Source organism: Coregonus lavaretus (genome assembly GCF_964263955.1).
Source record: "Coregonus lavaretus genome assembly, chromosome: 1".
Classification (NCBI taxonomy): domain Eukaryota; kingdom Metazoa; phylum Chordata; class Actinopteri; order Salmoniformes; family Salmonidae; genus Coregonus; species Coregonus lavaretus.
Genome location: NC_139988.1, coordinates 26,181,781 through 26,206,612, shown reverse-complemented (window position 1 = coordinate 26,206,612; position 24,832 = coordinate 26,181,781). Strand labels below are relative to the sequence as shown.

The 24,832-nt window shown below is 38.6% G+C and overlaps 2 protein-coding genes across 2 annotated transcripts in view; both read left to right on the top strand.

Moving 5' to 3' along the window:
• LOC311129158 (uncharacterized protein) overlaps positions 1-2,835 on the top strand; it is a 111,817-nt gene extending 108,982 nt beyond the window's left edge. The window contains exon 29 of the mRNA XM_084161465.1: positions 820-2,835. Within this exon, the coding sequence (XP_084017591.1) occupies positions 820-1,010 (191 nt within the window). The 3' untranslated portion in view covers positions 1,011-2,835. The remainder of the gene's footprint in view (positions 1-819) is intronic.
• Positions 2,836-5,859: 3,024 nt separating this feature from the next.
• Positions 5,860-23,771, top strand: LOC311131176 (bone morphogenetic protein 5-like). The gene is made up of 7 exons (XM_084164023.1): positions 5,860-6,825; positions 9,820-10,012; positions 15,990-16,138; positions 19,042-19,239; positions 21,199-21,275; positions 21,532-21,642; positions 22,307-23,771. Exons 1-7 carry the CDS (start codon positions 6,330-6,332, stop codon positions 22,454-22,456), a joined length of 1,374 nt encoding a protein of 457 aa, XP_084020149.1. The 5' UTR covers positions 5,860-6,329; the 3' UTR covers positions 22,457-23,771.
• Positions 23,772-24,832: the final 1,061 nt, after the last annotated feature.

The window sequence follows — 24,832 nt, the reverse complement described above, 5'->3', positions numbered from 1 at the left end:
CCCTAAGCACACAGCCAAGACAACACAGGAGTGGCTTCGGGACAAGTCTCTGAATGTCCTTGAGTGGCCCAGCCAGAGCCCGGACTTGAACCCCATCTAACATCTCTGGAGAGACCTGAAAAAAGCTGTGCAGCGACGCTCCCCATCCAACCTGACAGAGCTTGAGAGGATCTGCAGAGAAGAATGGAGAAACCCCCCAAATACAGGTGTGCCAAGCTTGTAGCGTCATACCCAAGAAGACTCGAGACTGTAATCGCTGCCAAAGGTGCTTCAACAAAGTAATGAGTAAAGGGTCTGAATATTTATGTAAATGTGATATTTCCGTTTTTTTTTTTTTATAAATTGGCAAACATTTCTAAAAAACCTGTTTTTGCTTTGTCATTATGGGGTATTGTGTGTAGATTTCATCCATTTTAGAACAAGGCTGTAATGTAACAAAATGTGGAAAAGCTCAAGGGGTCTGAATACTTTCCGAATGCAGTGTATGTAGTATAATTATGTCTATTTGGTTATTTAATCAAGATAGGAATTAAATCAGGACAATTCTCTTAATATTGATGCGTCTGGGTCACTGCACAGTGCTCCAATCACGTCCTCAGTCCAAGTTGTTTGAGAGCTCTTTCTGGGAGTCATTTCATGTCTATTGCAACCTGTTTTCCCTCTTCTGCAGATAAATACACTGCTAGTCTTTTGTGACCTTAGTTACCCCTATTCAATAAAAACTGATCAAATAACAGGATTAGGAGTTGTTGGCAACCAGTAGGAATTTTTTTGGAACCACAAGAGAAACACCTAATTTGTAATTGTCTACTTTCCCAGGTCCAATGGGTCCTCAGGGAGATAGTAAACCAGGTCATCCAGGGAAACCAGGACCCCCTGGCCTAAACGGGGAGGAGGGGAAGAGAGGTAACCCTGGGGTCCCGGGCCAGCCAGGGGTGTGCCATCTATCCATGTGTTACGGTGTCATGATGAGGAGCAGGGATCCTTTTAGTAAAGGACCAAACTATTGACCCAACATGGCAGCAGGCAGGCAATCAAACAGTCTGGAGTTGATGCATAGCGCTCAAAGAAAAACAGCAAATCTTTCCAATCTCAGGAAGATCACATTTTTTACAGTGTTTCCCCTCAGTCACGGAAACAGGAAGTACCTCTTAACATGTACGGTATATAGTAAAGATATCCATGTGCGTCCTTTCATGAGCTTTCTCAAGCCCTGTGTATACCTGGTTCTAACATGCGTCCTTTGTCCTGATCTTGTCTAAATTCTGGTTGTGCCCACATTTTTAGACAGGTGTAGACGATTAAAAGATGCATTGTGATATGATTGTGATCAGATCTTCCTGACCCCCTTAGATAGCCAGGAACACATTGTGTCTGGATATCTTACAAGTGTAGATGGATCTGGACAGTGAAACCCTTTAAATCATCATTATCCCGCCCTCTAAAATCATTGACAGATGGCACCATTGACTTCCCACTGGGCACACACTGGTTGAATCAATGTTGTTTCCACATAATTTCAATTAAATTACGTTGAACCAACGTGAACTAGACGCTGAATTGACGTCTGTGCCCAGTGGGTTATGCCATCAATATGTGTCTTAAAATAAATAAATATTATTTTGAAAGAATAGCTGTGAAAACATTTGCATAAAGGGAGGGACCAGGAAATATGGTCGTGATAAGAGATGAATTACATTTCTGAAAATCTGGTCACAATCAGAATGTGGACAAGATCAGGACACAGGAACAATGTTAGCGCCAGGTATAAACAGGACTTCAGAGTAAAAACTTCTTCATTTTGATCTTCTCACATTCTGCTTTGTAATGTCACAGGCTCCATTTTGCTTTAAACGGACATTGTGACATTAAGCACTTTTTTCTACTTACCCAGAGTCAGATTAACCAATGGATGCCATCTCTGATCCAAAGCATCCAATGTAAATAATTCTGCACTGCTCACACAAGTACACAGGAATAAAGGGCTGCAGCTCCACTTGGACAATGCTGATGGTACAATTTCTTGCTATACCAATTTCTTGCTATATACTGCCCCCTGTTGTTACTTTGTTGCACCATACTTTCTGAATGGTCACCCAGAATTGGTCAACCCTAAATGTGTTTACCAAATTTGTTTGTAGTTATATATGCAATGTTTAAAGACCCGTGTAATGTATTATCATTTGTAAATTGATAAATGCAGTTATTGTAAACAACGTCTAAAGAATTATTACAAAGTTTCAGGGCAAATCTGTGAGCTTGCTATCTCTATAATGGAGGCTGCTATGTTCATAAAACAATTTGTTGAATAAACATAAAACAAAAGCCAAATATTTTATCATCTAAAACATAAACTTGTGAGCATTACTGCAATTTCAGTTTATATTCCTTTTATTTTTATTTTTATAATAACTAGTTTGTGTATTGAATGAAAATACAGAAATGAAGGATACCTTACATGAAGGATACCTAGTATAACAAATGTAAACCTGGGAAATCCTAGCTACTTTCTGTCAAAAGAGCGAGGGCAAAAAGAAACATGTTGACATCTCGACTTCATCTGAAGTTTGCTGTGTCTGTTGCAAATTATTTGCTGTTATGTGCCTGAGTTACCTTACCTTTCCATACCGTACCTAATGTTACCTTAGCCAAGCAAGTATTTTTTGTTATTTATAAAACTGAACTAATTTACTGTGTATTAATGGGCTTTACCTGTGAGAGCTTGGTCTGTTTTATTTTTGCTGTCTAATTTTATATTAAAAAATGTATGTGTAATTGTGACTTTTGCGTTGATTTTTGGTATTATTAATTAAAACCTTTTTTATGACTTGTGAAGTTTTTTTTGTTTTATTTCCTTGTGTGTTGTGTCATGCAAATTAAAGGGGAATCCCACCATTTTGTTGTATTACAGCCTGAATTTACAATTGATTAAGTTGAGATTTTGTGTCACTGGCCTACACATAATACCCCATAATGCCAAAGTGGAATTATGTTTTCCCTCCAAAAAAAGCAGACATTGAGTATCCTTTTGAGAATGGTGAAGTTATTAATTACACTTTGGATGGAATATCAATACACCCAGTCACTACAAAGATACAGGCGTCCGTCTTAACTCAGTTGCCGGAGAGGAAGGAAACAGCTCAGGGATTTCACCACGAGGCCAATGGTGACTTTAAAACAGTTACAGAGTTTAATGGCTGTGATAGGAGAAAACTGAGGATGGATCAACAACATTGTAGTTACACCACAATACTAACCTAAATGACAGAGTGGAAGAAGCAAGCCTGTACGGACTAAAATAAGGCACTAAAGTTTAACTGAACATTATGTCCTGAATACAAAGCATTATGTTTGGGGCAAATCCAACACAACACATCACTGAGTAACACTCTTCGTATTTTCAAGCATGGTGGTGGCTGCATCATGTTATGGGTATGCTTTCTATCGACAAGTACTAGGGTGTCTTTTTTAAACAGAATAGCGCTAAGCACAGCCAAATCCTAGAGGAAAACCTGGTTCAGTCTGCTTTGCAACAGACACTGAGAGACAAATTCACCTTTCAGCAGGACAATAACCTAAAACACAAGGCCAAATATACACAGGTGTTGCTTACCAAGATGACATTGAATGTTCCTGAGTGGCCATGTTACAGATTTGACTTAAATCCGCTTGAATATATATGGCAAGACTTGAAAATGGCTGTCTTGCAATGATCAACAACCAACTTGACAGAGCTTGAAGTATTTTTTAAATAATAATGTGCAAATATTGTACAATCCAGGTGTGCAAAGCTCTTAGAGACTTACCCAGAAAGACTGACATCTGTAATCTCTGCCAGAGGTGATGCTAACATGTATTGACTCAGGGGTATTTCTGTATTTCATTTTCCAATTAATCAGTACAAATTTCTAAAAACATGTTTTCACTTTGTCATTATGGGGCATGTGTGTAAAAAAATAATCAATTTAGAATTCGGGCTGTAACACAACAAAATGTGGAATAAGTCAAGGGGTATGAAAACTTTCTGAAGGCACTGTATGTAGACACTGGTATGGTTCTGGAGATAATTCATATCACGTTAAAAAGTGGTGGAATTACAGAATTGTCATTGGGGTATTTAGGGATCATAAATTATGGCCCTGAAACTCTCACCACACATCTTTGTAAGATCTTGATTAACTGTCCCATCAAACCTGCCTGATGACCCAGTCTACCATCAAACACCCTGCAACCCAATTTGTGACAAGTTGATTAATGAAATAAAATGAAAATGTTTGATAGAAAGAAATTAAATCCCTCAAACGAGGTTATGGTGAGTATTTTCGTAATGTCAACATGCCATCATAAAGGACTATTATTTAGGCTAGGCTAGGCTAGGCTATTGAGATCTAAGCCTAATGCTCAAAGTTTTCGCTATCAATTAGCAAGTTCAACTCTCAGTGGGTGCTCTAGTGATGAGGTAAATTATCCGCTTATAAATGCTAGCGTGTGTACGTGTGTACGTGCGAGCTAGCGTGCGTTCGGTGTGTGTATGTGTCTCATTCTCCGTCTGTGTTAACAGGTGATGTACACTAGATGGCGCAATGCGGTTATAATTCTGCAACTGAGCTGTGAAATAATTTAATCAACGGGGATACTTAGTCGATTTAATGAAAAATATATACTTTATACAACATTCCTTATGCTGCAATATGTCTTGAGGATCATATTGACAGCTACTGCACCTGAGCCGAGCAAAAAATGATAACTTGAAGGCAGAGTAGATGCTCTGGACTTACAGTTAAAGTGAGTGCATACATTTTTCATACCGGCCCCCCGTGGGAATCGAACCCACAACCCTGGCGTTGCAAGCGCCATGCTCTACCAACTGAGCTACAGGAGGGCCTAATAAAACAAAATAAAATAAAAATAAAAATAATAATAATAATAATAATAAAGCTGAGGTAGGCCTACAAAGTGGTTACAGGTTGTTTTTGCATGTAACTATTGCAATCAACTCCTTAAAAAGTTAATATTTTATATAAAATAAAAGGGCATAGCACATGAATAGCCCGTTTCTCACAGCATACACAGGCTTACACATGCCTGAAAAAAAATCCTCTTTGAATCCCATTATTTACCATTGTAATTAGGACCATAGCCCCAGGTAGGACAGGTGTTGGTTGAGGCATTAGGATAACATGCACACATGTCACACCTCACCAGCCCATTGTCTTCTCATGAAGAAAACAATTATTCCCAACTTCATGGAGCTAAAACGAGCATCATTGTTATTTTTTCAGGGAATCAGAAAAATGTTACCTTTTGAAAATAGATCGGCCTATCCAAATAACACATCGATCTATGTGCCCCGTGTAGCTCAGTTGGTAGAGCATGGCGCTTGCAACGCCAGGGTTGTGGGTTCTTCCCCCACGGGGGGCCAGTATGAAAAAATTTATACACTCACTAACTGTAAGTCGCTCTGGTTAAGAGCGTCTGCTAAATGACTAAAATGTAAATGTTGTATGTGGTCAAATATGAACGTTGATTGATAGATTTCTAGATTCAATTAATTACACATAATCCAATTACGCATTTGTCCAAATGTCCTCTCCTAAAACGCACGGATTTGGCCAACCCTGTAGAGGTAATTAAATGGCCATGTTGTTATTCTTTGACTCGTTAAGACAGGTTTCCGATTTCAAGTGTCTCACCTTACACATACGAGCTGCCACATTCGTCTTCATGTCGGTTAAGTTTTATTGCGGCCGCTAGAGGTGGATGCAAAAACTTGGTCCTGGCTGGGTGGGATGGACTCATTGGATGGACAACAAGCTTCAACACATTTTCCAGAAACGTTAAGCGCTGTGGTAACGAGTGGCAACGGGTGCTATTATATAGTCTACTGATTTCCTCGACATCACTCAAAGGGGTTGTTATCTTTCTATTCAATGAAGGTGTTGGGCTTTTTCGACTTTTATGGGCGTACCTGCATGCTATTGTGTATAAGTGGAGTTAAGGTGCGAGAGAAGGTCACAATTCCACATTTGATGCGCCTACTTTGAAACATGTGACAGTGAGACATTGGATTTAAGTGGAGGACTGGAGAAAACTGGGACCTCACGCCGAAGAGAAGGGACAGCTCCACAGCATAGATTGATGTGAGACTTCAAAGAACATCATTGCAGGCAGGCGTTCTCCTAAAAAGTGATGTGACATAGTAACCTTTATGTTATACTGCAAGAAAACATTCAGAAATTGTGATATTTGCATTAAAATGGAGATAAACTTTATACACGAGTAACAACTGTATACCTGTGTAACATCCTCATCAAAAACATCCTTGTAAGATGAGAGCCTTCATTCCTTTGAACCGGGCCACATTTGGACTTTTATGGAGCTGCTTGAGTTTTCTACACTGCGTTCATTGTGGTTTAGGCGACAACCATGTGCATTCTAGTTTTATTTACAGGAGATTGCGTAACCATGAACGGAGAGAGATTCAAAGAGAGATTCTCTCTATTTTGGGTTTACCACATCGTCCAAGGCCCTTTTCTCCAGGAAAACAAGCATCCTCAGCACCCCTGTTCATGCTTGACCTGTACAATGCCATGACTACTGAGGAGGAAGAAGGATTGGGAATACAAGAGGTTACAGGGAAAGGTTTCAGCGGGAAGGCTCACGGAAACTCGCGTAAAGGTTACTACGGCTATCCGCAGGGATACACTCGTGTGGCGCAACCTTACCGCGCGGCCCCTCTGACGAGCCAAAGCCCTCCACTCACTACATCTCACGACACCAACTTTCTCAACGATGCTGATATGATTATGAGCTTTGTCAACTTAGGTAAGTAAGTGAATTGACTTGAGAAAAGTTTCAAGCTGCCTGATTTATGCCATGCGCTCCAGCACCAAAAAAATCCAAAATATTGTGGCCACTAATAAACCACAGTATTTTAAGCCTTAGAATTGTCACATGACCTTCTCACTACTAATATATAAAGGTTTAGATTTGTTTATATATTATATTATTTTATGTATATTGTCCATGTACAATTTCCTTCAGTGCTGGAAACATACGCTTAGACCATGTTTTTATATATAAAAAATACCAGATAGATTCGTCAAAATGTAAATTTAACAACCTTGATTATATTAAAATTAATGATTATTTGTTTTTCTTCAATTTGATCTAAATCATTAGACTACAATAAAAACCCTAAACATGTTAAACAAATGTTTCCACAGTAGCCTATGTAAGCCTATTCATTTTGTTGCAGAAAATGATGATATTCAATTACATTTCCAATTAATAAAAGTTATAGGCTATCCCTATAGTAGCAGGCCTTCATTTCCCGTTTGTCACCTATAGCAAGAACAGTGGCACACTGCTCACAAATATGTTTGCAAATTCTCTTCAAAGGTCACAGTGCTGTTTGTCTGAATGCTGCACATTTCATGATACTGTTGTTGATGTTTGAAGTCTTTTTCGTTTTCAATATCAGATTCTATTTCAGACTTTGAGATGCCTGATATTAATACAGGACCATATTTACACCTTAAAACAGCGGTAAAAGCACAAACAATCCACATTTTGAAGACCATATCCATGCTCTTTGAATAAGGTTTGAATAAGCAAAAAAGCTGTTTGTATGGACATTCTTGAAATTCTCAACTCTAAGGAGATCTTAAAATATTAAACTGCAATATTATCATGTCATACTTCCCCTAAAATACATGACTTTTCTCTTAAACCTTCATATTTGATTTACCTAGGAAACAGGCCATGTATTTTGAATAAATAGATGTTTATCAAAATACTTCATATGGAGTATTTATATGTTTTGAAATTGTCAACATTTATTGTAGCGTAAAGAAAGGCTTTCTGATAAGAATGATTTGCACTATGTTTCATCAGTAGCTCTAACCTTTGACCCAGAAGTTCATAATAACTTATCAGATGACTGTCTGACCTTGGTTAAATTGACCTTAATTATTTCCTGTTGTTAAAGAAAGGAAAGCGATTGAGTGAGGCCTGCGCTTTTTCAGCACTTATTCCTCATGGCACTGGGTTTGGGCAGTTATATGTAAAAGCAGTAGCATTGTTCATTCGTCTTTGTGTCATTTTTCATTAAACATTACGTCCCAATGGAGAGTGAAATATATATTTAAGGGCTAGTACACCAGCAGTAAAAAACAATAAAGTCTAAGATCTGTTGTTAGGGAGCTAGTGAAATGTTATACTTGCTGACATGTGCCATTATGATAAACAGAAACGACAGTTACAGAGGACACATCTTACAAAAAATAGGCTTATAAGAGATATAGCATGAGCATGTCAAATATATGGGTGTGAAGGTGCCGTTTGATTTAAAATTCCTCACCTTGGTCAGTCCCATCTGTTTCCAATTAGAGCTGCATGGCATGTACACAGTCAGCCTTGAAAGCTCTGTGCTCTCATTCTGGGGACAGTCAGTGGTAAAGTGTTCAATGAAACTATTTACACAAGTATTACTACTACAGCAATAATTGACTTCACTACACTAATGCTACCACTAACTCCTATAATACTAATAGTGGTAGCATAGAAGAATGTTGTGATTATTATTGATTATTAGATCATTTATGTGAGGTATTCAGAAAAATGCATATTCACTCTTGTCGACATTACGATGAAAAATTATACAAAAGATGTATACTTTCTCTACTTCCTCTTCTTCCAAATTGACATCAAAAATGAATTCCATAAACAAAGTTAATTCACTAAAACTGTGGCAGACACTTTTTAGTGAGTCAAACCACCCTCCCAATTAATCTGCAGCTATCTGACACTTGAAATGCTTGATATACTCAACTTCACTTCTGCTTCACATTACTACCCATAGCTAATCATGGTGCAAGCCCAATCTGTAACTGGCAGACCTGACCCCTGACCTGTGTGTGTTAAGCAACCACAGACTTTCACTGTAGATAAACTATCAGTGAAATGGACTCACTGACTCTATGATTTCACTAGCTGTGCCAGAACACTAACACACCTCAACCCCAATCCTTTTATGCTGCTATTTAGCAACAGTGTTGGATGGTTAGCTGTCACTTTGTGTCTTCTTGACTGCATAATGGCATGCCTTTGATTGCAGACAGGGTTGAAAATGCACTCTGCTTGTCTTTGCTCTTCTTTGTTTGTGTTTGTATTGATAAGTTCTGTATATTTTGTTATGTGCACTTTTTATATTCAGTATAAACTCATTCATCATCAAACAAGTTAAAACAAATTGGTCAGAGAAAGATAAATATAGGTTTCACGGCCAATGTATTGTATAGGAACTACAGGAGGTCAACATTAGGTTGGCAAATGAGGTCAAAGCAGTCACTCAAATCTTGTCAAAAAAGGCTGTCTGGTCTCTTTTTGTCACGTTGAAGGGCAGACGAAAGTGTCTTTAATTGAAATCAGCCTGTTTTTCTTAACTGACAGCCCATTCATCATGGGCAGAGAATGCAGTTCTGCACACAGTGGAGGGCCTGTCTGGAAACTGCTACCTGTACTCACTTGACTGATTAAATGGACTGGAGAGTGCTTTTGTTGGAGTCAAAATGTTTGGATTGGCTTTTGGAATGTGAAAACATTTGATAAATTACCTTTTTTTTCAGTTAGGCAGGTTAATGCTGGCTCACCACATTCTGTCTGTGCAACACATTTTGTATCTATTGTGGCTCAGGGAAGGTATCTGTAATATTAGTCACTGATCTGAATAAGGTTTTTGCATTGCCTCTCTAAATATTATGCAGTTATGCAAATCCTCTATTTAGTCCTCATGGACCAGCCTGTCTTCTTTTTCAGTGGAGAAAGACAAAGATTTCTCCCATCAGCGAAGACACTTCAAGGAGTTCCGTTTCGACCTGACTCAGATCCCGGAGGGAGAGGCGGTGACTGCTGCTGAGTTTCGGATCTATAAAGATGGCAGTCATGCCCGCTTTGAGAACTTTACCCTGAAGGTCACCATCCACCAGGTCATCAAGGAATATCAAAACAAGTAAGCACCAGCTGACCTTCATTTCAACCCGCCAAATCATCCCAATTCAATTTTTTATATATAAAGTACATCATCACCTTGTAAATTCTTGTGAAATTTGATTTGATTTGAAATGGGATAGAAATTCAGCCATGGGCATTTAAAGTCTCTCTGAAGGAACATAATATATTGAAGGTTACCTATAGAATAAGCTGACCTGTATATTCTTTATGTTCCACAAGGTTGTTTTCTCTAAAACAGTACTATATACTGTAGAGTATCCTTGACATCCAGTTTTACACCTCTTTAGAATGTCACTGTAAATGTTGTCTAAATCAAACTATGTTATGAACTTTGTATGTAATTGATCATTCTATGGTTTAGAGTGGTGGATTCCTCAATCAAAAACCTATACGAAGGGAAGGGAAAGCACATCTTATTCTGTTTAACTGAGAGGAACCAGTCATCTCAAATGTCCCCTATTATTGTTTATAGGCATCCTGAATCCCTGTACATAAAAGGTGCAGCCATGTGAGTTTACAAACCAGTTTGCCTTGTTCTACCCTGGCCTTATTGCCAGATAGAGAACCACAATGGTTGCTGATTTGGGTTTTTATGCGGGATATTTTGAGAATGGAAGAACTCTTTATCATATGTGAGATGTAGTCTCTCAGTGATATGGCTGTAAATGTATTTTCAAATTAATGGATGAATAAATCAATTAATGATTTAATTAATTAATTATTTCATCAATACGTAAATTAGCCAATCAATTAACCAATCAATCAACCAACCAATCTACGAATCACCATAGCATGAGAGGGAACCTAACACATTGTGAAATTGAACACAGTTTAAAGGGGCAGTCAGCAGTTGCTACAACCATTTTTGGACTTATAAATTAATTTTGTGTACCTATTGATTCTTGAAGAATATAACTTATAAATGCCTAATGAGCTTAGTTCAAATGTCATACCCTATCAGAACCCATAATATACAGTGAGGGAAAAAAGTATTTGATCCCCTGCTGATTTTGTACGTTTGCCCACTGACAAAGAAATGATCAGTCTATAATTTTAATGGTAGGTTTATTTGAACGGTGCGAGACAGAATAACAACAACAAAAATCCAGAAAAACGCATGTCAAAAATGTTATAAATTGATTTGCATTTTAATGAGGGAAATAAGTATTTGACCCCTCTGCAAAACATTACTTAGTACTTGGTGGCAAAACCCTTGTTGGCAATCACAGAGGTCAGACGTTTCTTGTAGTTGGCCACCAGGTCTGCACACATCTCAGGAGGGATTTTGTCCCACTCCTCTTTGCAGATCTTCTCCAAGTCATTAAGGTTTCAAGGCTGATGTTTGGCAACTTGAACCTTCAGCTCCCTCCACAGATTTTCTATGGGATTAAGGTCTGGAGACTGGCTAGGCCACTCCAGGACCTTAATGTGCTTCTTCTTGAGCCACTCCTTTGTTGCCTTGGCCGTGTGTTTTGGGTCATTGTCATACTGGAATACCCATCCACGACCCATTTTCAATGCCCTGGCTGAGGGAAGGAGGTTCTCACCCAAGATTTGACTGTACATGGCCCCGTCCATCGTCCCTTTGATGCGTTGAAGTTGTCCTGTCCCCTTAGCAGAAACCCCCACCCCCAAAGCATAATGTTTCCACCTCCATGTTTGACGGTGGGGATGGTGTTCTTCGGGTCATAGGCAGCATTCCTCCTCCTCCAAACACGGCGAGTTGAGTTGATGCCAAAGAGCTCCGTTTTGGTCTCATCTGACCACAACACTTTCACCCAGTTCTCCTCTGAATCGTTCAGATGTTCATTGGCAAACTTCAGACGGGCATGTATATGTGCTTTCTTGAGCAGGGGGACCTTGCGGGCACTGCAGGATTTCAGTCCTTCACGGTGTAGTGTGTTACCAATTGTTTTCTTGGTGACTATGGTCCCAGCTGCCTTGAGATCATTCACAAGATCCTCCCGTGTAGTTCTGGGCTGATTCCTCACCATTCTCATGATCATTGCAACTCCACTAGGTGAGATCTTGCATGGAGCCCCAGGCCGAGGGACATTGACAGTCTTTTGTGTTTCTTCCATTTGCGAATAATCGCAACAACTGTTGTCACCTTCTCACCAAGCTGCTTGGCCATGGTCTTGTAGCCCATTCCAGCCTTGTGTAGGTATACAATCTTGTCCCAGACATCCTTGGAGAGCTCTTTGGTCTTGGCCATGGTGGAGAGTTTTGAATCTGATTGATTGATTGCTTCTGTGGATAGGTGTCTTTTATACAGGTAACAAGCTGAGATTAGGAGCACTCCCTTTAAGAGTGTGCTCCTAATCTCAGCTCTTTACCTGTATAAAAGACACCTGGGAGCCAGAAATCTTTCTGATTGAGAGGAGGTCAAATAGGAGGGAGCTGAAGGTTCGAGTTGCCAAACGTCAGCCTGGAAACCTTAATGACTTGGAGAAGATCTGCAAAGAGGAGTGGGACAAAATCCCTCCTGAGATGTGTGTAAACCTGGTGGCCAACTACAAGAAACGTCTGTACTCTGTGATTGCCAAGAAGGGTTTTGCCACCAAGTACTAAGTCATGTTTTGCAGAGGGGTCAAATACTTATTTCACTCATTAAAATGCAAATCAATTGATAACATTTTTGACATGCGTTTTTTCTGGATTTGTTTGTTGTTATTCTGTCTCTCACTGTTCAAATAAACCTACCATTAAAATTATAGACTGATCATTTCTTTGTCAGTGGGCAAATGTACTAAATCAGCAGGGGATCAAATACTTTTTTCCCTCACTGTAAGCTTCTCTTATTCTAATGTCTGTAAACAAAGTAAATGTAAACAAACATATATATATATATATATATATATATATATATATATATATATATATATATATATATATATATATATAGCCTCAAAACATGGTTAGAACTATAATTTTGATATCATGGATGTTCTTGCATCCATAGCTCTGTCTATGAATTTGAGAGTTCTCCAGCCCATCCCTCAGCTTTTTACCGAAACAGAGGCGGAGATACCGCTTTGTTATTGTTTCTCCTTCTGATTGCCACTTTAAAAAAAACAATTATTATTAATATAAAAACATTTTTTTGGGGGGGGTAGATCAGCTTTAATATTGCAGATAGATTGTGGCTTCCATCAATGTAATTGTCTGCATAATTTCCAATCCCCCATATATTTGTTTTGTGTATATATATATTTAAAAAAAAAATATATATATATATATATATATATATATATATATATATTCCTTTATTAGTTTCCCCTAACCCTACCACCCCTCCCCCAATTGGAGTAAACTAATGGACAACAACACTTAGGCTTCTGCTTCCAGCTTATTATTTTACGGACACATTATATTTTACAATAGTAATCTTTTGTTTGTTTTTAGTCCCATCCTTCAGCTCCACTCTGATTGCCACTTTAAATTAGCTTCAAATTTGAAAGTGGCTGTCTTTAGATAACATTGTCTAAAGTTGAGCATCTGCCCTTGGGGACATGCTTGTGTCAGCTTAATCCTAGGGAGGCTTTCAAATGTCCCTTTAAAACCTGCACGGTCTGGGAAACACTTGAGGCAAGCAATTAGGCATAAAATAAAGGACATCCTGTTTACACTAGCACATCATGGAAGTTTGGAAGGACTTTATACTGATTAATGTGCTTATTTCAAGTGTCTTCAAGAAGGCCATTTGTCTCCTTTGAATTATCAAATCATGACCTGATATGCACATTTTGGCGATAGATTGATATTGCAGAGAACGAAGTGGCACAAAGTAAGCAGAAATGCCACAAAATGGAAGCTTGTCACAAATATATTATAATTTAGAAGCTTAACTATACTTTTGTGTTATCTTAACTTTGATTCCAAATGGGGGAGAAAATCTAGAAGTTTCTAGATATTCTGCCCTATTTACATTTACATTTACATTTTAGTCATTTAGCAGACACTTTTTATTAACTAAAAACATCCATTGTGCTGTTTATCTTATATGTCTTCTATGGAAATCAGAGTGGTAGCTGTGGTAAACACAGTCAGTAGCCTACACAGCTTGGTGTATGATGAAACAATCCTTTAAAATGAAACAAACAAGAAAGGAGGCAATAAGGCTGTATACAGGCAGCCCAAATCTGATATTTTGCCCAATTATTGACAAAAGATCAGAATTGGGCTGCCTGTGTAAACAGACTCAGCAACATGGTTAGGCATACATTCTGGTCCAAATATGTTTTTCCTTTGATTAAGACCAAACATACCTTTTTACTTTATTTGCATTTGGGCATGAATAATATGTTTTCAATAAGATATTGAAACTTTGGAACAAACGTTTGCACATGTTAACTAAATAAATCGATTTCAACAATGAATTCTACAGTTTATCTTTGCCTGGTCTACAAGTGTTCTATATTCAGTGCTTGACTTGGGCAGGAGCTCACCGGAGCTGAGTACCGGCACCTAAAATGTTATATTGCTTGGGCTCCTGTTCCTCTTATAGAATATTAGCTCAAAAGTATTGTGGAGCTCCTGCACCAAAATATAAACAGTACCGACACCCAAAATGAGTACCGGAACCTATTTCACTCCAAGTCAAGCACTGTCTATATTGCTCTCCTTTCATCTGACTGACTATTTGTGAACCTCATCCTTGTATCTCCAACCTTGTTCCGCCTCATTCTCACCACACCAGGCCCTTACAAATATAGTCCACGGATAAAGCTTTTCCATTAGCAAGTTCACCACTTGTGAAGCCTCGGAAGTCCATCAGTTATCACTCCTCCTGGTCTATGTGTTGCCTGTCAGGCGGCTTGTTGCATCCCAGTTCAGTAGAAGCCATGTGGGCCCATTAGGGGCTGCCTAGGGGGTTCCCATGGTAACCCTCATGCCCACCTGCTTCTCTTAACAATGTTCCGGAAGTTGGAAGCCGTGACATAGCTGAACACACAGGGGTCTACTTAAAGCAGGGCCCACATTCACTGGCCAAATATGTGTGCGGGTGATTGAAGGGGAGATATGACCCTCTTGGGCTTTTCTGGAGGTCCTAGTCATTGAACTCTCCCATCTGAAGCCCCAGGCCACAGTCATCGCGTTCTCTTTTATGGCTCACCGAGGTCTGGAGCCATCACACATTTAGCTCCTCAGCTCCTAACTGTGACTTTTCGGCTTGATAAACATTATTCAGAGTTTCACAGTTCAGCACCCTTTTCTCTGCTCCTCCCCCAAGGAGCTATCATTAAGCTGGTGTTGAACTGCTCAGCAGCTCAGCCAAATATGATTTAAAATGGGTGGTAGAGTAAAGACAAATGTGTTACTTAAATGTTTTTTTCACTGCTTGGCAATTATGGCCTTGAGTACGTGACTGGTTGATTAATATCCAACTTATCCATATTTTGTGCGGTTGTGAAAACAGATTGTCTCTAATCCGGCTAAAGAGTCACTAGGCACTCCTTTGAGAGAGGAGTATTTTTCAGAGGAATTTACTTCAAAATATGGGGCTCAAAGGATAGAGCACATGGAACAACACATTTAAATAGTAAGATACATTTTTGTCAAAGGATGTTTTTGGCTCAGATCTAAGAGAGAACGCTGGAATAAATTGCATCCTGTAGTGATTATTCAATGATACTTTGTTTATGTAATGATTTCCAATATGGCAGGTCAGGGCCTCATTAATTGTTTGACTGCTTCCAAGTCTAAACGACCCAGAGGAAGCATGTGTTCTCTCTTTGTGTGGCCCATGCAAGTTTTAACAACATTAAAGTGGATAAACAGGAATTTCATGATTAGTTCCAGAGCTGAAAGAGGAGAGTAAGATCCATCAATTATATCACCCCTGTGTTAAATAGTTTTTATCCAGTAAATCAAAGTTTACTCATAGTAATGTATGTGCATTGCCATGTGTCAAGTTATCACATGCATTCACCTGTTATTTTTTATCGATTTTATATACTTTTTTTCCTTAACAGGGATGCAGAGACATTCTTGTTGGATTCCAAAAAGATCAAGGCCTCTGATGGGGGCTGGCTGGTCTTTGACATCACAGCCACCAGTAACCACTGGGTGCTGAACCCACTGCAGAACATGGGTCTGCAGCTCTCTGTGGAGACTTTGGATGGTAAGGGAAGCAGTATTTTTAATCCGCCTTTGTTGTTGCAGGGAATTAAATATAGAAAAGCAATTAACCTCTACGGGATCGGTGTCCCATATATGGGATGGTTGAGCTAACGTGCGCTAATGTGATTAGCATGACTGTTGTAAGAGCAAACTTTCCAGGACATAGACATGTCTTATATGGGCAGAAAGCTTAAATTATTGTTAACCTAACTGCACTGTCCAATTTACAGTAGCTATTACAGTGAGAAAATACCATGCTATTGTTTGAGGAGAGTGCACAACAACAACAAATGTATCACGGCAACTGGTTTGATACATTCACCTCTGAAGGTAAATCATGTACTTATATTCAGTAATCTTGCTCTGATTTGTCATCCTGAGGGTCCCAGAGATAAAATGTAGCATAGTTTTGTTTGATAAAATCCATTTTTATATTAAAATGTAGGAACTGGGTTCTACAGTTTGAACCTCTGCTGTCTCTGGCACCACACCCACCCGGCCCGGCCATCTAGATGTGTGAAAGTTAGTGTATAAGCTAATGATCCATCATGGATGACATTTCCTGGGAGTGTGTAAACTTACATTTTGTATTACCATATCATTTTTGTATGTTCTGTATAGTTATGTACTTGAAAATGTATCAATTGACCAATTTGGCACATTTGGGCAGACTTGACACAAAATAGTCCAGTATTGCAATGCTTCACTGGATCAATCTGAAACTTTGCACACACACTAAACTCTAAATTGCGCCTAAACTGCAATATTATATTGTGGCCTTTCTCTTGCATTTCAAAGATGATGAAAAAAAAAAAAATAGAAACGCATGTTATTTTGTTTGTATTATCTTTTACCAGATCTAATGTGTAATATTCTCCTACATTAATTTCACATTTCCACAAACGTCAAAGTGTTTCCTTTCAAATGGAGTATGAAAAATGTATGCACTCACTAACGATTGTGGAAATTTGGGTATGTCATTTTAGGCGAAAATTGAAAAAAAGAGTCTGATCCTTAAGAGGTTAAACTTTGTAGTTACCTCAGGCTTCAAAAGTAGTTTGCCTTGAAATGATTTTAGTCATTCAGTAGACACTCTTATCCAGATAAGGAACAACCAACCTTGGTCAAGCCAGGAATTGACTTTGCATACAGATTGGAAAGAGCAATTTCCATCAAAACAATGTAGGCCAGGGCTGTTCAATGTCAGTCCTGGAGGGCCGAAAAACATCTGGCCAAATCTGCTGTGAGCTGCCAACTGTAGCCAGTGAAAGTGCTGAGAAATGGGGTGACATTCTGGATAAACTGTCATTATACTAGATGAGCGGCACAGCTCTGATGGCACGAGCGGGGAGCCAGACTAGGAGAGAGTTGCAGTAATCCAAGCAAGATGATGAGTGACTGGTCTAGGAGCTGTATTTAATAGCTTGTGAGGAATGAGTAGATATTCACTGATACCTTAGAGTAGGGTTCCCCAATAGGCGGCCTGTGTGCCAAATTCTGCCCGTGGGTGATTTTAGACTGTAAAATCACCAGGAAATTAGGTCAAAGTGATGTTAATTTAGGAAATCTGTTCCCAAGTATTCCAACGCATAAATAGAGGCATATGTGATCGTATTCCAATGTAATCAAGGTTTGAAATTATTCTGTTTTTGTCAAATACTATATATTTTTGGGATTCTTGCGGTCAATTTACAGTGTACAAATTATTGATATGTTCCGGCCCCTGACCAGCCGCTCAAGGAAAAATCTGCACACGGCTGAATGTAATTGGGGACCCCTGCTTTAGAGGCAGTCTCTACCGGACAGAGTCATTGATGTTCTCTGTGAAAGACAGAGAAAGCTGGTCTTCAAGGTCACACCCAGGTTCTTTGCCGTCTTGGAGGGAGACACAGCTGTCCATAGAGGAGAGGTCAGGTCTGTGTTGTCAAGGTTTGAGGTTGAGATGTTGATGTTTACCAGACATGAAGAGATACATACCATATCATAACCTGTGTGTCAGACGAGAGAAGGACAGACAGCGCTGTGTGCCCTATGCATAGCAAAGGTAGGATAAGCCCTGTGAAAAGAAAACAGAGCCCAGTGACTGACTGGGAGATCAACAGTGGAAGGAGAACTGAGCCCAGGGGAACACCTGTTGCTTGGCTTCATGGTGAGGACAGAACCTTTTCATGTCACGTAGTAGGAGTGATCATCCTGAGATGCCCATCCCTCATAGAGGTGGGGCTTCAGAGCAGGATCTGATATTTCACGTGTCAAAAGCAACTGAGGATAGAGAGCTTATACGATGAAGGCAGTTTTAGTTAATTTGTTCTTTTTTTAAAGAATAATGTTCATGTTACAACGTTTGTTTGGAAAATAATGCATGCTCACTATCATAAATTGAGCCATAATCACTGCATCTAAGATTGGAGAAACATCAAATGTTTTTCATTTTTTTCATTTGGTAGAAGTTTTTTGTGTGTGTGGGGAAATGAGGAAAACAGTTCAAAACCCAAAGGAGTACCTGACTGTTTTAACAATTATGACAAGAATACTATGAAGACGGATATTTGGTATCTTCTTTAAAACCACAAGACATTGATGAAATGTTCTTTGGGATGATCTATGAATTAGAGACATTAGCTTAGGTTAAATTATGAATGGAATAGCGGTCATATAGCAGTTGTACAATATCATACAAATTGGTGACGTATAGTATCATACGTCTTACCCGGTCATAACATATAATACGAATTGGAAAACAGAAATTATCATACGTCTTTGCTCATATCAACAATGCAAGCTTACATTAATATATTATACTGACACCATTTTACCCAATTTTGGCTTGTGCAATTGCTCCCCTATATCGTATCTAATTATGCTTCTGTTTGCTGCTATTCACATTGCTTGTTGTTTTAAAAGGACGGAGTATAAACATGAAGTCTGCTGGCATCGTTGGAAGGAATGGGCCACAATCCAAACAGCCATTCCTAGTGTCATTCTTCAAGGCCAGTGAAGTGTTGCTGCGCTCTGTCAGGGCCGCTGGTGGAAAGAGAAAGAATCACAATCGCAACAAATCAGGTGGTCAACAGGAATCATCACGGGCACCCAAAACTGGAGGTGGGCTTATTAAACTACACTCTCAGAAAAAAAAGTACAGAATTGTACTTAAAGGGGTACAAACGCTTGCCACTGTAGTGGTACCCTGTAAGGTACGTCCATTGTACCATTAGTTATAGGTAAATAATTGTACCCTTGCAGTTTGTACCTTAAAAGAGCCAAAAGGTAGCATTTGCCTTTTTAGGGTACCACCACAGTGACAAAGCCGTTTGTTCCTTTTAAGTGGCAAAAATGTACTTGTTTTCTATAACAAGGCCCTCACGTGTACACGTCTCTCCACCCACCTCTGACACAATTGTAGCTAATTCAGGGGGTAGCCTGACCAGGACTCAAACATGAATCCAGCAACTGTCAAGCCAACACCTTAACCATTACACCACGAGGTCCGTACCACTTGACAAGGTCACTCAGTGTAGGGTTAATATTAATTACAGCTCCTTTAATAATATAATAATAATAATAATAATATGCCATTTAGCAGACGCTTTTATCCAAAGCGACTTACAGTCATGCGTGCATACATTTTTGTGTATGGGTGGTCCCGGGGATCGAACCCACTACCTTGGCGTTACAAGCGCCGTGCTCTACCAGCTGAGCTACAGAGGACCTTTATTGTCACATGCTCATATGTAAGCCTTTATAAAGACTTCAGAACTGGCAGCAGACACACTCAAACTTTAATTAACATAACCATAGACCACTTAAACTGGTACAGCACTTCCACTCACAGGTGGCCCAAAATAACTATCTGAAAGCCACGACCCCAATAAGCCACACCTCCAATGATTGTACTTTTATATTCAAAATATTGGGTACAAAAATGTAGCATTATCTGCACATGTACCCTAAAAAGTGCCGAACAGTACCATGTGAGATCAAATGTGTACCTCTGAAGGTACATTATGTGTATTTTGATATTTTGTACCACAGGAAACAATACTGTACCTTAACTGTATCCTTGTTTTCTGAGAGTGAACCATAATTGACATTGTTTTGGGTTTGGACTGGAGTAAGTTGGCAATTTAACTTCAGATAATGAAACTCCTTACAGTCCCATTTGTTATTCCCTGTTAGTGCATTAAAACAGTATGTTACACACTCCAGGATGTTATGTCTACTCAAGCAGCCTCTTGTTGCCAAGGAGCCTTGTTTTGGCTGCATGCTGTTCCAATTCATGGATCAAACGTCTTAATAATCAACTGCAGTATACATGTAGCTCCGGGATGGGCAACTCCAGTCCTCAGGGGCCCGATTGGTGTCACGCTTTTGCCACAGCCAACACACCTGACTCCAATATTCAACTTATCATGATCTTCAGTTTAGAATGCAATTAGTTTAATCAGCTGTGTTTTCTAGGGATGGGGGAAATGTGTGACACCACTTCAGCCCCGAGGACTGAAGCTGCCCATCCCTGATGTAGATCGATATAAAAGAGATACATTTTCAAAATAGTAAACCTACCTGCCTAATCTATGACCTCTTTCAGCTCCTCGTGAAGATGGCACATGGATATGAATATGTACTAATACAACTACTCTAGCTAAACTACACACAACATCCACAATGACCATCTTAATTAATTATTTTAATTTGGTTGTAATTGCATAGAAGTCTTTGTGCACTTGCTTCAGCTTGGCATCTGTTTTTAACTGATGTGGTTCAGAGCATTAGGGATACCCAGTCAACACCCATTCAGTGGCCACATGAATGTAATAACCATAAATGAGTTGGTGCTGCCATTTGCTGTTAACAGTTTGTTAATATTTCATGAATAATTGATTTGGTGTACATTTCCTATTGTCCAAAAATAATTGTACTGTGGGCAAACAATATACCACAGTGCTCACAGGTGCTCAATGAAAGAAAAACCCCATGTCTTCTGTATACAACTACAGTATATAATAGCCTAATGATAAACTTGCAGACTTGAGAGATTAATTAATTCTTTGTTGTTTTCAGATCATAACACCAGTGAGCAAAAACAAGCCTGCAAGAAGCATGAACTTTACGTCAGCTTCCGAGACTTAGGATGGCAGGTAGGAAAGATGGAACACTATTTGAACCATATTATATCTACTCTACATAAGCATGGTCATAACATGTGTGTTACAAATATGTGTGTGTAAAAAGCACCTCTTTTAGTTTCAACCATGGTATTAAATGCAGTAGACAAGAAACAGACAGACAATATGACAGACTTAAGAAAACACATCAAGTGTCAATGAAGTGTCTTCAATATTTAAAGAGGAGCACTTTGAGGCTTATTTTGTATTTTCTTTATTCTATTTGAAGGACTGGATTATTGCACCGGAAGGCTATGCTGCTTTTTACTGCGATGGGGAATGTTCCTTTCCACTCAATGCACATATGAATGCGACAAATCACGCCATTGTGCAAACCCTGGTATGTGCAAACCCTCACAAGTTGCTTATTTCCCATGAATTCATATTGAATTGCTTTACCAATATGGTAATAATTAATTCCACACCATATGGATTTTCTGAGCTGCTCAAACTGCAGCTTTGATGCTATCTGGGTCATTTCACCAATTCAGTGCCTTTTGAGAAGGGTAACTTGTTAAAAATTTAAAAATAAATTGATTTCACCTAATTTGAATATTCTGTCATAAAGAGTTCAACTTAATAAAAAACAAGTTTAACAAGTTTTACCAGCTCAAGAGGTGAAAAAAGTAAATTACTATAGTAAGTGCCAATTAAGTACCAAATAAAGTAACAGGGTTGACCGTAACAGGGTTGACTTTGTCAAAGCCACATAATAACTAGGGCTTTACAACGATGGTGAAAACCTGGAGACATTTTGGGGTTAAGTGGGTTAAAATCTTCCTAGAAGTCACAGAGGGTGCACGGAGAGACATGTCAAAATGCAGAATGTTGGCACTTAAGCAAGTCTTCATTAAAGGGCACTTCATTTAATATAACAGAATTTTTAAAATCAATATTGGTGCACAATTTCTACTTAAAATATCAAAAGGGATGCAAAAGGCACTATTTCCACGGGAATTACCCATCTCCTTTGTATACTCAGTCCTTTCTATTTGCTTCCACAGGTCCATCTGATGTTCCCTGACAATGTGCCAAAGCCATGTTGTGCACCGACCAAGCTGAACGCTATATCTGTGCTTTACTTTGATGACAGCTCAAATGTCATCCTCAAGAAATACAGAAACATGGTTGTTAGGTCATGTGGTTGCCATTAATGGGCAAGCGGGATTGTATTTCAGATATGTGGTATTGCTGGAAAAGTTCATATCAATATAGATAGATCTGAGGTGTGATGTGCTGTACAGTATTATGTATATATTAGTTTTATTAACTTATTTATTTCCCCCTATTTTTGTGATAACACTCAATATTGTACAATTAATATTAGTCCATGTATATTTGACATCACTTAGCACTCTCTCCTATAGGCCATAGCGAACATATACAATTACATTGCAATAGTTATAGCATTTCATTGTACATCTTAGTAAAAGGAAACCTCTAGGTACAATATCGATCTATTGGATCTTATTGTTATTGGATACGGTTCAACAATGTATACCAATTTTTCCAACATATTGTTTTATTCAAGCACACTGTTTTTCAAACTGTTACATTGGATTTCATTTTCAAACCATTGTTTTAAACCATTCTAACCACTCAAAAAAGGTTTACATAATGCTGCTACAGTTAAATGAGGTCATATTTTAGGACATACCAGTTGAAAATGTTTTGTATAGCTATCTTACTTAGATATAGTGTCAATTATTGCATCAACATTGTATTATTATGGTTTTGTAAGCACATTGTAACCTATACTAGCCTATGCAACTTGCAACACTCTCTTTGATTTCTCCTTCAGATGTGTTAAAAGCAGAATCTGTATTCATGTAATTTGAGTAACAGCCTGGCACAACATTAATCACATTAAAGTTATGACGTAAAATAGTAAATTAAGTATTTCAAATAGGACTCCTTGAAAACACTCTAGGGTTTTTCCTCTGGCCTTGATGTTAATCATGTTTACACTGTACACAGGCTTCAAACAGTCTATCATAAAACCTATCCTTAGACTTCTGGCTATAAAATATATGTATATATCATGCTTTCTATCAAATAAGTTATGCTGAAAGGTACTTCCTCTACGTCAAATATGTCATACATTCTGTTGAATATATCTTTCCAGAGCACTCACTGAAAAAACATGAGGACTGGCCTGCTATATTCTCAGACCCAGGAAATGTCATAGTTCAATAACAGTCTATTGTAGGAATATATGAAAACTAGGCAAAAGTTGTGGAGTAGCTCCCTGAAAACGTACTTTACGGCCAGTATATATTTTCATTTTACATACTCAATACGTAATGAATGAAACCACCCTAAGAAAATACATTGTTTGCCCAATTGTGGTTATATCACTGTTATTTTTGTATTATTAAGGATATTATATTATTATTGTCATGTTGTTATGCTTCATAATAATTTGAGTAATATATGTTTGGGAAAAGTACACGTTACTGTATTATTAGAGTGTGGCTTATATATTATTAAATGATCTTTTTGAAAATATTGCTTCCAAATACTTTCAATGTTTTATAATAAAAGAAACCAAAACACTTTAAAAAGTAAACAGACAACTTACATTCCTTAAAATATTTTCAATTTTAACTTGAAAATAACCATATTTTCCCCACCCTCAAGGACCCTAAAACACCAAGCCCACCTTATAGAAACTCCATTGACAAACATATCTTTATTCTATAGACTTCAATGCCTCTTTTTTCATCCAGCTGCAGGCCTCCAGGTTGTCTTCGTGTACTAGTGTTTGGAATTCTATGGATGTTTTATCCACTGTTGCCGGAATACCGTCTGAGATGTATAAATGTTTGACAAGTATGATCTAAACATAGGGGTCCACCCAGGGAGCCTGTAAATCTCCGGTGTAGTGAGAGAATGATAGTATTTAGTGGTGCTGGGAGCTTCAGCAGAGCTCTGCTCTCTCCTGACAGGGAGGATTACAACATCCCATTTGTTGCTGTGTGTGGTGATCTACTGTCACTAGGCACCAAAGAGGCATTCCTCCTATTTTGGAGAATGTAGTATAAATATATTGCTTAGACCATACAGTGCCCAAATGTTTTACCGCTACATTATTGTTTGATGCATAGTATATATCAGTAACATCAGGGTTTGAGTTACGGTGGTGGGATAGCAATGCTTGTTGTTGTGCTGTGCTCATCTTTGCTAGCACTAAATCATGAAAGGTACTTGAGCCCTGCCAAGCAGCTGTTGGTAAGCACCGTTGTGCATGGGGTTGCCAAAGGGAAGTGACCATTTTAAATCAACTAGCTAGGACATCCAAGCTATTAGAACGATAACTGCCAAGAAGGAGAATATCTAAATGTATTCTGTTTAATCTGTACACACAAACACTTTGGAGACACAATTCAGTTCAAGACAGTTCCTCCAGTCTTTCGAGATAAAAAGAGAAACACCTCTTTTATCAGGGCTATGATATTTGACATAGTTGCCATTCCAGCTCCCACTTAGCTCAAACTGAAAAATGAACACATAGTTAACCATTGAGGAAA